At 38.2% G+C, this 13,046-nt stretch overlaps 1 protein-coding gene across 1 annotated transcript in view; it reads right to left on the minus strand.

Annotated features, from left to right (window-relative positions):
* COL1A1 (collagen type I alpha 1 chain) overlaps positions 1 to 13,046 on the minus strand; it is a 40,053-nt gene that overhangs the window by 2,012 nt on the left and 24,995 nt on the right. The window contains 17 exon segments of the mRNA XM_026669680.2: positions 1,014 to 1,256; positions 1,360 to 1,550; positions 2,298 to 2,580; positions 2,675 to 2,782; positions 3,182 to 3,235; positions 4,361 to 4,468; positions 4,746 to 4,799; positions 5,241 to 5,348; positions 5,506 to 5,559; positions 6,204 to 6,311; positions 7,812 to 7,919; positions 8,540 to 8,701; positions 9,621 to 9,674; positions 10,440 to 10,493; positions 10,589 to 10,696; positions 11,909 to 11,962; positions 12,134 to 12,187. Coding sequence (XP_026525465.2) covers positions 1,014 to 1,256; positions 1,360 to 1,550; positions 2,298 to 2,580; positions 2,675 to 2,782; positions 3,182 to 3,235; positions 4,361 to 4,468; positions 4,746 to 4,799; positions 5,241 to 5,348; positions 5,506 to 5,559; positions 6,204 to 6,311; positions 7,812 to 7,919; positions 8,540 to 8,701; positions 9,621 to 9,674; positions 10,440 to 10,493; positions 10,589 to 10,696; positions 11,909 to 11,962; positions 12,134 to 12,187 — 1,905 coding nt within the window.

Here is a 13,046-nt window from a genome sequence, read left to right on the forward strand (position 1 = left end):
TCCTGATTCCCCATTCCTCAGCCTGAAAACAACTAGAGCTTTGAAATTTAAATCTCTTAAATTTGAATAAATGGTGAGGGGAATCATCAAGCCTTCACCTCTTGCTTTGTTTCTTAACTTTCAACAGTCCCTCCCCTAAGAATCTTAGTCAAGACTTAACTACAAAGTATGGACATTTTACTATTCTGCAAAGATCTAAACGGAAGACCTTTATTTATTTACTCATAGTTATTATTTTTATAAATAACCCAAGGTGGCAATCATACTCAATACTCCTTCCTCCTCCTATTTTCTCACCATAACAACCTTGTGAGGTGTGTTGGGTGGAGAGACACTAACTGTCCTAAAGTCATCCAATTGGCTTTCTTGCCTAAGGTGGGATGAAAAATGCACAATCCCCTGGTTTCTAGCCCGATACCTTAATTACTAGATCAAACTAGCTCTTTAAAAATTATCTTGAAAATTAGGAACATCAGATACATAAGATTATGAGCCTGAGCCTGAACCCAACACTAGAAACTAGTGGTGCAGTGGTAGAGACTTGGTGGCGCAGTGGTTAGAGTACTGTACTGCAAGTACTTCTGCTGCAGCCAGATATCTGCAATTTGGCAGATCGAATCTCACCAGGCTTAAGGTTGACTCAGCCTTCCATCCTTCCGAGGTGGTTAAAATGAAGACCCAGATTGTTGGGGGCAATATGCTGACTCTGTAAATCACTTAGAGAGGGCTGTAAAGCACTGTGAAACGGTATATAAGTCTAAGTGCTATTGTTATTGCTGCAAATGGAGCTGCCCCATCTAAAGCAGGAGCACCTAGCCTTTTGGGCACCAGGGATTGGTTCAGTGGAGAAAGGTATTTCCATGGACTGGAGAGGGCATGGTTTCACATGCATCCTGCATCCCTTGGATGGAGCTTCCCTTGTTTGCATGGCCCAGTTGCTGGCATGCCATGGACTGGTGCCAGTACATGGTCTAGGGGTTGGGGAACCTGATCTAAAGGACCTGAAGACTCACCGTGCAGCCATCCTCAATAACTGAATAGGTGAAACGGCTGTTGCCCTCTCCTCTCATTTCAATGTCATTGGAGCCCTGGAGGAGCAGAGATTTCTTCAGGTTTCCAGTCTGTTGATCCATGTAAGCTATACTGTTCTTGCAGTGGTAGGTGATGTTCTGGGAAGCCTCAGTGGACATCAGGCGCAAGAAGGTCAGTTGGATGGCAACATCAGCTGGGTTGGATCCCTCACTACCATATTCAAACTGCCAAGAGAAAAGAAAAAAGTAAAGTAGTATTTACCTCATCTTCTGTAGAAACTCTTCCACAACACCCAGAAACAATATTGCTTAATCTTTCCTGTCTGACCTGGAAGCCATCGGTCATAGTCTCTCCAAACCAGACATGTTTCTTCTCCTTAGGGTTCTTGCTGATGTACCAGTTCTTCTGTGCAATAGTGGCCTGAGCTGGGTAGACACAGCTCTCTCCAGTCTCCATATTACAATAGACTTCAATGGCATCCAGATTGCAGCCTTGGTTGGGGTCAATCCAATACATGCCTATTTATCAGGGAAAATAAATTAGTAATTTGACAGACGATGTTGAAAGGGACACAATTCTCATTTATTTCATTGACTGATTGGCTAACTCTATTTTCTTTGTTTCTTCTTTTCTATAGCATCTTCCCATGCTATAGGTTCTTTGTTCTCAAAAACAGTCCAAGTGGCCTCTCCATCTCCTAAAATATATGCAACATTTGATGGTGATAGTGGTGGTGATGATGAATATTCATGTATGAAAACAATGAATGAATGCATATATGCCTCTATGAAAATAATGGGCCTAAGGATTAATGGCAGAGCATGACCATATTCAATAAAAGGAGATGCTATTGTATCACTTTCCACTATTACTAATTGACAGAAGAAAGAACATCCTAACTTATTACTTCTCTTTGAAGAGTTGGAACAGGCAACAGTTATTAATTTTTGTAACTCTCTTGGAAAAAGAATCACACTTAGATCAATGCAGATCATATTCTGCAGAAAGAAAACATTCTTAATAGAATTAATATTTAGGTGAAATTTCTGAATATTCTGCTCAAAGGATCTTGCTGATCCCGGCTGAATCAACAGCTATATTGTGAATAACTTAGTTAATGAAAGCATGCAAGAAAAAGATCAGCAGTGCAAGAAGAAAGAACAGCAATTCTGACAGCACAAGGCAACCTGTTCAGACGCAAAGAAGATAATCTGTAGCAGTACATAATGTTTTAGAAGCTCAGATATGACTTGTCCTGCACTTACCACTCTTCCATTCTCCATGGCACATCTTCAGGTCACGGCAACTACGGGCTGGGTTCTTACGGGTTCCTTCGGGGCTACGGATGTTCTCAATCTGAAGAGAAAGGCTCTTGAGGGTAGTGTCAACTTCCAGGTCACGGTCACGCATTACATTAGCATCATCAGCTCTGTAGTAGCGGCCACCATCATGAGCTTTTTCTTGAGGAGGTTGGGGCAGGAAGCTGAAGTCGAAGCCACCGCTAGGTGGACCTGGGGGACCAGGGGGTCCAGGAGGTCCAGCAGGACCCTACAGGAGGAATATGAAGACAACAAGAATTAAAGGCAAAAATATTTTCGACTCATTGTAGGTAAGTTGTGATATTTCTAAAATCAATACATACAGCAGGGCCAACATCACCAGTACGACCACGAGGTCCAGGTGGGCCAATGGGACCAGGGAGACCATTCAGACCATCTTTGCCAGGGGAACCAGAAGATCCAGGGGGACCCTGTCAAGAAGAGAAAAAACCAAGATTAGTGAGCATTTGGCATAAGATAGAAAAGAGAAAAAAAAAGAGCTAAAATAAGACCCATCCAGCAAGTCTCTTTTTTTAATATAACAGGATGTATCTCTTTTCTTCTAAAATAATACTATATGTTTGCTGAGCATTAGAATCCAATTCAACATAGAAATATATTTCTGACGTTTGTCTCAGCAAAATTCAGCCTCATTTTTCTTTAGATTACTAGAGTTATATGTTATGCTCATCCTGCAATCACACAGTTATTGCATTATGATTCTACACCCCGGATCAGATTCAAGTGATTTCAGGTTGTTCTCAGAGTTTCCCTATTCATTCTGGATGGTTATAACACAGCAGATAATGTAACGGAATAATCATACTTACTCTTGGGCCAGCAGGGCCAGAAGCACCAGAAGGACCTTGTTCACCAGGAGAGCCCTATACCAAAAAAGTAACTTGTCAATTACCAAATCATCTAGACGGGTATCTGGTTATTTTAATACAATGACAAGTGAGAAAGCTGAAATCCCAACCTTAACAGTGACTTGAAAATGAAGTTTGTCTAATAATGTTTAATATGAAATGTTGGGCTTCTTAATTGCCCATAATCTCTCTCTCTCTTTCTGTTGCAAATGGCTTCTCTCATGGATTCAGGGAATCAATACATATGCAGTATACATGGATGTATGTACATATCTATTTTTCTGCATACAGTCTTTTGTGATCACTTAAATGTTTGAACATATCACACAATGGAGGAAAACTTTTCTGCATGAAGGGAGAATGTTAACCAAATGTTAATGTTTTTGAAAGTCTATTTCTCTGCCAATTGGGTGGCTTCAACTTTGAGTCTACTATTATCAGAAAACACAATATGCAAGACGTTTTGAGGCCAACCACATTATACTGATCTCAGAAACATTCCTGCTGGCGTTGATTTCAAACTGGTAGATTTGAATTTATTAATTTGTATATTGATTTGTAAAGAAAAATATTTGGTGAGGGCAGATAGTTCTGCTATTGTTCAAAAGCTGATTTCTTTCTAGGAAAATTTGTAGAAATAGTTTCAAAATTAGAATGATTTCAATAGGCAGTATTTCCTTTTACAAACAAATTGCAGTTTTTGTATATTACAAATGGAGCTCAGTTGAGAACTTGCATCCAAAGCAGAAAAGTGCACACTCTTCCTTCCTGTCTGTGCTCATAAACCTATCTACACTCTAAACATTGGAGCTTCCATTTAATCATTTTCTAGAGTTGTGGCATTGTGTGAAACTCCTTAATAAAATATTTGGAATAGCAAATTTGTTTGAATTAGAATATTCTTTTCTATACAGGGAGTATGAACAGCTACAAACTCTGTGATATTTTTCAAAGTCTACATTGTAATAAATTACACATGAATCCAGATCTGAAATCTTAAGACAGTGGGATTGACATGGAAATTGACTAACATAATGGATTAACATAGAACACATATCCCTCCCCTCCCCTTTTTAAAAACCAACTGGAGCTAAAAAAAAAAACCTTAAATCTTATTCTTGGTCAATTAGAGATACTCACAGGGGGGCCAGGGGGGCCTTGAAGACCGGAGAATCCTCTGTGTCCCTTCATGCCTCTTTCACCTTGTTCACCACTCTCACCCTTGTCACCACGGACACCTTGTGCACCCTGGGAAAAGAACAAAGAAAGTTTTTTTTAAAAATCAGTTTTCAACAAACACAGCAAAACTTATTGATGACCATTTCTTGGTAAACTTCGGCTACCGAAAACATTGTCTTAGGCAAAAAAAATAGCATATATGTGGATAACAACAAGGTTAACTACCTTCATTCAGTGCTATGCAATGGCAAGACTCTTGGAACAACCTCTAACATAATAACTAGAATAACCTTTAAATTATGTGGTTTCTTCTGAGAAAAAGAAGTATTTAGAAACTCCAACTTACCGCAGGACCACGAGCACCAGCAGGACCAGCAGGACCAGCGGGACCAGCGGGACCCTGGAGAAAAAGAAGAGGAGGAAATGTTCACACCATTAATTAAGCAACTCCTATTCATTTCTTTGGGAAATCAGCCTATGGGACTGTTTCTTTTCAAGCAAGAAGTCTGGAATTGAATTATATTTTACTTTACAAGGAACAAATCTTCTTCCTGTTTCTTTTATTGAGACAGTGGCTTCAATCTCTCTTTTGTTCCCACAACTATGAGTCTAAGTGGATATTTAGTGAAGAATCAGTGACATTTTATCAAAAAGAGAAGCTTGATTTTTGGAAGATGAAAATCAATTGCAAATCAGTTTGTTTTGAATTGATATTCTCTTGCACGTACAGAAGCACAACTCTTGGGACAGGAGAGGTTCCCTCTAGTGTCTGGAAAAAGGTCTCTCTTGCTACATACAAAACAGGCCACAAGAATGGGGGGTGGGGGGAAAGGCCACTTACACTCTCACCACGCTCTCCGTTCTTGCCAGCAGGGCCAACAGGGCCAGGGGCACCAGGAGCACCAGGGGCACCAGGAGCACCAGCAGGGCCAGTCTCACCACGATCACCCTATTTGGGAAAGGCAAAGGGAGAGAATCAGCATGAAGCCAGCCATATTTATTTAAAATATGATTTGAATGTGATTCATTTGAATATGATTATCTTGTAGCCTCGGTAAGTTCTTGATACTTGGTTTGTGATTCATATCAATAACTAATGAACTCACCTTGGGACCAGCAGCACCGTCACGTCCAGGAGCACCTTCAGCACCGGGAGAACCCTGTGAATCAAGGAAGAAGGGATACAGATTAAACAAGATCAAGGAAAGCCGGAACTTGAACTTGAGCACAATAGAGAATTTAGAATCCTATGCCTGACAAGGAATTCCAGCCTCTCCCATGAAGTATTTAGTTTGAATTCATGACTATATGAAATGGCTCTATCTCAAGTCAAACCTTGGGATATTACTTAGGTCATTTAGCAAGAATACCCCTCCAAGGTCTCCAGCAGAAGTCTTTTAAACAGGAGTTTTGAACGCTAAAAACTGAATTCAAGATTTTCATATATCTGATCATTGTTGTTTCATTTACCTAATCATTGTCTTTTCCTGAAGCTCCCTTGTTCTGAATCCAACCCCTGATTCATTTAGTCTCCACCTATCTTGATGCTTTAAAGCTCTCTATGGTCTCAAACACAGATCTTTCATGAATTTCCTACCACTCTTTTAGCTAGAGAGTTTAAGAATTGAACTGGGGACATCCTGTATGACACTGGACATGTTCTACCTCTAAGGGATGGCAAAGCTACAAACATCTATTTTGAAATTAATAGTAGCAGGTTTGATGACACTAAACTTGCACAGAGGAACAAAAATGTTGAGGAGAGTTGGAAGCACCAAACTCCTTTGGAAAAATGAGCACGCACCTCGCGTCCAGATTCACCAGGGGGTCCAGCCAATCCAGGGGGTCCAACTGGGCCAGGGGGACCACGTTCACCAGCAGAACCAGATGGACCTTGTTTGCCAGGCTCACCCTGTGCACCACAAAAGAGAATGCAATGCTATGATTCACAAGAACTGCTGTTCCAAAGAGAGAAAGAAGAATAAAATTTTATAGATTATGAATTATATTCTCTAGTACTCAGTATCTGGGAAAATATTAATAAAAGGACCTGTCCAAAATTCAAGGCCTAAGATACACAGTAAGATACAATATTTTGCTGCCTGATTTGGAATTACTTAAATCAAAATGCATAGTCAGCCAGCTAATTTGATCATAGATCTTCCCTTTTTCTCCTAGTAGATTAAATAGTTGAGCATTTGGTGCTTTTTCATGACAAGCCGAATATGACCAAACAAAAATCTCACTGCCTGATGGAATAGCTAGCTCTGAGAAAAGTGTTTGTCCTTTGGATTAGTGCAAGGTAAGATTGCTCACTTTATCTAAATTCTAAACCAGACTGCATGACAGGGGAAAAATGATTGAAAGATTTACAGTCAGAATTTTTGCAAGCAAATATCTCCAAAAATTAATTCCCGCTGCTGTGTCTGCAGTTGAAGAGTCCTTTTATGTTATTGTAATGTATTATTTAAAATGGAATTCCAAGAATTTGTGAAGTACATTTCTCAGAAAAGACTGGCTTCTCAACAAGGAACAAGGGCTTTAAAACCCAGAAGATCCATCAACTCTATTTTGAAGGCTTAGCAACATGACTCAATAAATACTTGAATGGACGATCAGCCAGTCTGTGGGTTTATAATATGCCGTGTTTTGTTAGGAGCAACAGGTCGCTTATGATTAAAAAAAACATATTTTCAAACTTGAGAAGTCCAAGGAAAAGGAAAGGCTGTAAATTGTGCAAAACTCTGGGTTTCATGGACAAACAAGTAGTTATAGAGTTATGATTAGTGAAAATATTGATGCTTTGCTCTGTGTGAAATTTTGAAAACATATTGCTCCTTTAGAAAGTACTGCTATGTATCTTTTTAGTGCAGCCTCAGAATGGAGGGAAATTTACCACTAGTAGAAAGTAAAACTATTTCTGCAGCAATGCACATTAATAGTATCACAAATGGGGAAACAAACGAATCAAGCCCATTGCTACTGTGCATTGTAAGAATGTGCAGAAATAAAGAACAGTAACTGGATTAAAAAAAAAACTTTCTTTGAGACATCAGTTGCAACCCTAATCACTGCTCCTTGGAAATATATCCTGTATATTAACTGTGTTTTTCATAAAAACACATTCAGCACAATATTATTGAAGAAAGAAACATCTAAACAAAAGGAAATCTTCACTGAGTTTGTCCATATTTATTTATTTATTGGTCTGAAGAAAAATCCACTTAAATTTTTCTTCTATGTTTGTAGCCTTACACATGTGTGAACTCTCCTATGAGACCCCAGATATTTTTTCCAGTACTTTGCTTCTTTCTTGGAGATCAAAGTTTATCTCATAAAGCTAAAGAATAAAAGTGGATCCATATTGCATTTCTGAAAACTCCAGTTGACTGAACTGAAGAGAAGTACTCACAACGGGACCAGGAAGTCCAGGGAATCCCCTCTCTCCTCTTTGTCCAGGAAGACCAACTACACCACGTTGTCCAGCAATACCTTGGGGGCCAGGAGTACCAGGTGTACCCTATAAAACAAAATATCATAGATTTTAGAAACAAGGCATAGATTTAGTGGACAATCAGGTTTCTTTTTTGTGAGTAGTATGCTCTACCAGATTTCCCCATCTTGATTCTTCAGTGATGTATAGACTGCATATGTTGTTGTCTTCAGCTAACATTGCCATTGGACGTTAGTTTAGAGAAGATGATGGAACTAGGCCTCAGTAACTGAGCAACAAACAGTGTATTATCCCTTCTGTATTACAAGAATCTTGGAGGATTTAGATGAAGGAGAAAACTGATGGATGCCCTGATAGTTTTTAATATTTGAAGTAATATCATTCTTTCCTATTTTTCTACCCATAGCCTTCCTAAACAGGAGTTCTTATCTAATGATGGCTAAATGTGAAACTCCCTACAGAAGACACTTTTACTGCTGAGATTTTTGTGTCTCATGCTTTTTTATTCAAAACAACATAAGCAAACAAATAAACTAGTAAACATAACTATACAAAGGTAGGAAAGCATTTTTTTTTTTAAAAAAGGAATGTAACTAAATTAACTAATTTTTCCAACTCTCAAAGAGGAGATGCCCAACTTGTCTCAAACATTTCATTTAAGAGAAGTGAATTTTGGATTTACTTACAGCAGGTCCATCAGAACCAGGAGATCCCTTTTCACCAGGAGGTCCAGGTGGGCCAGCAGGTCCAGCTTCACCGGGGCGTCCAGCAGGTCCAGTCTCACCACGGGGTCCTTTGCTTCCTTCCTTTCCACTAGGGCCAGGTGGGCCGGGAAGACCAATGTTGCCCTTTGGGAAAAGAAAGGTAACAGGCCTATCAGTCACTGCAACATCCAGCCAAAAGGCTGAGTTATATGCAACAATATTTTTTTAATATAAACCTTTATTAAATGAGGAGCCCTGGATGGGAATGCAATTACACTTCAAATCAGACAGATCACTCTGGATGAGCCAAATTTTCTCTCCCATTGGCTAATCATGTTAATTGTATGGTTCTTAAGGCCCGTTCAAGGAAACTGATTATCCACATTTTGAACAAGAGGCATGTTGAAAAAAATCCAGCATTTTCAATTGATAGACATCGATTCAATGAAATTTGAGAGATTCATGATGAGAGTTTTAATATTTTCCTCTTTGAGATCTTAATCTGTACACTCTAACAACAACTCCCATAATTCTCTGGGAAATAAGATATATCTATCATATCAGTATTATATATTCCTAATATACTTTTCCTGTTCATTCCTTCACTTTGTTGTATATTTCTGAACTGAAATACCTACCAAATTTCCACAACACTGAAATACTAAGCTGCATTCCATTACAAATGCTTTAATTTGTGTGCTGACCTCTTTCAGTCAACAATTTATTTAAAAAAACAACAACTGGGTGCAAAGCCTGTTTGTAAGTAAAATATTTTAAAGCTTCCAGTTCAGAGTTAATCATTAGATTGAATACTCATTGAAATTTACAAATTTTTAGTCTCAAGAAAGAGACAAAGGAAAATTAATTTGCATTGATGTCATTGCATATTAAAACCTGAATTTCTTCTGCCTTCTCTTACACAAGTGACATTTCCTCTTTATAATTAACATTATGATCATCATTTGCCAAAGGGGCAAAAATTCTCCTTCCCATCCTGACAGCCGTTTTGAAGTTTCCCCCATCCCCCCCAAAAATTTATTGATGAAACTGTGTGGTTACTTACAGATGGGCCAGGAGGTCCAACTCTTCCAGCAGCTCCAGGGAATCCAGTAGCACCCTATAAAAATAAAGAAACATACCATTTTCAATTATCCTTTTGTACAAAAGAAGACTAACACAAGTTCACTGTATATACCACCTTCCAGAGAATGCAATTGTTTAAAGGGGTTTTGTTCTGATTCACAAATGTGAAAGCTGGTGTGAAAAGCTCTCAGACCTTTTAACACCTTGTCTGGATGCACCATTTACATGGAGATGCTTTTATTTCTGATGCATTTCTGAACTGCTAACTGGGAATCCCAAATATATTAGCCAAGTAAGAGTATATGATCTAGGTGCAAATATCTGCTAGAATGTTTTAGACAGGATCTAGAATAGGATTCTTTCACTATCACACATGGCATTAAGTCAGCTAGTGAGACCTTTTTAATAGGGACATCATATTTATTTAATATGATATTTAAATGATATTTATTTAAGATCCTGTCCCAACTACTTAATGTAAATTAAAGGCTCTTAGAGAAAAGTTGTCTCTTTTGTATTCTGTTCAGCACTTCATAAGTGCTGAAAGTTTTATTAATTTCCTAAATCAATTTAGGAAAATAAAAAAATAGAAATCAGAAGGTTTTTTTTAAAAAAAAACAAGCAAGCTCAGAGAGCACCAAGGACGTCCTTTCTAACCCTGAGCCACAAATATTCTCCTTTATCAGATACTGAATTCTGCATTCTTTGAAAACAGGAACAATAATTTGAATCCTTAGTGAACTACCATTTTATAACATAGCATCTGATTTAATAATATAGAGGGGGAAACCATACTTACAGGGGGGCCAGCATTTCCACGAGCACCTTTGGGGCCAGGAGCACCAACGGGACCCTGCAACCAATAGGGAGAGATTAGCATGAAACTAAAGGCTGAGAGAAGGGCAAATTTTCATGGAAGAGAGTGGGAAGTGGTGAACAAGAACTTACAGCAGGGCCAGCAGGACCAGTAGCGCCAGCGGGACCAGGAGGACCAGCATCACCTTTAGCACCAGCATCACCGGGTTCACCTTTAGCACCTGGTTGTCCATCAGTTCCCTATTGGAGTAGAAACAACACGGATGGTGAAGATCGGGGAGATGGAGACAGAGACACAGGTGTATATTGGTTCTATGAGATTTAATTTCTACCTTTCTATGCATTTTCCAAATATATCTAACTAAACCAATCCTTCAACAAACTTCTAGTTTCCTGTTAAAATTGTACCCTGGCACTCAACTGCTTTGAAACTCATCAAATTTGGTACTTATTGCATTTTGATGTGAAAATTTTGTCCCTTTACTCATCATCTGTTTAGCACTCAATGCACAAACTAGAACCGGTTTCTGTCAACTACCTTGTGATTTACTACATTATTCCTTATGGGAAAAGCTTGTTTGATACTCATTGTTTTTGGCACTTATCCTGCCTCCCGGAACCAATTAGCAATGAGTACCAAGGTATCACTGTATACAGTTTTCTGGATTTGGGTTAAACATTTACTTTTCAGTAACTAGCTCAAGGAATGCTTGGAGAGCAATAATAATCTACCTTTCCAATCACCCTCACAGAATTGGTAGAACCAAAAAATTGAGATGCACAAATTAAAGAACTTGCAACAAGAATAACCTGTCTAATGTTCTTGGTATTTTAATCAAACTAGTCCTGTGACTGCTGTCTATTATTAATCCAAATCACTTGCTTCTGAAAAATACCATTAACACAAATCCAGCTGGACACAGTGACCTACTTTCTGGATCTCTGTTGGTTTCTGTGAGTTCCAAAGTGGTTCAGAGTATGAAATATTATTGGAAAAATTATTTGTATTCATTCATACCTATCTAACCACTGTAATTAGGTTATGGGTAAGGACAAATTGACTATCATCCCAACTCTGGAATTGATTGGTTCAACTTTCTTTTCCTACCAAAGATCATTTGATGGTAATATATGGCTGTTTTCTGATTCACTTGCTATGTTCTTATAATGACATAACACAGTAAATTGACTACTAAATTAATCCAGAGTCTTGGTTAATAGAAGATCACACATTTATCTAATGGGCTGGATTCACATAATAAGCTAAAGTACAGAAAACACCCAATCAAATCACACACTTATTGGGTTTTAACATGTTGCATTAGTATCTGCTAGACTTCTAAGTTTAAGCATTTTGTGTGAAGAAAGCCTTCACCTCATTATAGCTATAAGAGGATGCGAGCATTTTAATGGCGTTCCTGAGAAGCAGAAGAGATTTTCCATCATACTTACAGGGGGTCCAGCAAATCCAGCAGGTCCAGCAGGTCCAGGTTCACCACGGTCTCCCTGGGAAGGACAAGAAAGAGACAGAAAATGTCATGAAGAATGAAAGCAATGCAAAGTTAAGAAAAAAGGATAAAAGCTATCTAGCTAAGCAAGAGCTTTATAAGCTGCATTTCAAGACAAGCCATCTCAAGGCAAAATAAAAAAACAAATCTAGGAAGGTAAATTACTTACAGGAGCACCACGTGCACCAGTGGGGCCAGCAGGGCCAGCGGGACCACTTTCACCCTGGGTAAGAAGAAAAAGCAACACGGTTAAGCACCAGACCTAGTAATAGGTTTCCATTCATTAAAAATGTACTATAAGAACAATTCCATTTTGATAAGTCAGTCTTACATTAGGTACTATTCACTACTTGGATAGAAATCACAAATGCTTCTTTTTCCAATCACATAAAATTTTTAAAAATGGACAATATGCCTTCATTTCTAACCAGGGATTCAATACAAAAATACAGTTTTCTATTATTTATGACTGTTAAGCTGAAATAACACAACAATGATTAAAGGTATCAAGAGAGAGAGGGAGATGAGAGGTGGGAAAACTGATCATGTCCTTTGGGTGGGTAAATTAGTCAGTTTCTAGTCTATATTTATTTACAAGTATACTTCAAACTATTTGCACATTAAATAGGGTGTTTTTAAAATCTATATAAAATGACATTTTTAATCTTGGTATTTTGAATTCATTTAATTGTAAAATAGACTCATTATTTTAATGCATTTCTCATAAAAACATATGTTATAAGCCAGGAACTGCACCATAAAATATGGAGAAGTGTAATATCCAAAGAATAACTGAATTCTAGTCTGTGTATTAAAATGGAAGATGCACATTGGGTTACTTTGCTTGAAATAAATGAAACCAATGAATATCTCACTGATTTAGTTTCTAGCATTTGTAAAAAGCTATCCTCAGGATCAAAAGTTATAACTAAAATGAAGAAGAGGATTTTCTTAAAGTCTAGAACTTGCTACAAAAAGTCTTCCAAGCAATTTGTCCTAGATACATATCTGCATATTGGCTTATCTTCTCATTTATGCCATTTTGCTTTCCCTGGTGCTTTCACACACAAAAAAGACAATCT

This window comes from Notechis scutatus, chromosome Z (genome assembly GCF_049901735.1).
Source record: "Notechis scutatus isolate UNSWTSFEM ecotype Mainland chromosome Z, rNotScu1.2, whole genome shotgun sequence".
Taxonomy (NCBI): domain Eukaryota; kingdom Metazoa; phylum Chordata; class Lepidosauria; order Squamata; family Elapidae; genus Notechis; species Notechis scutatus.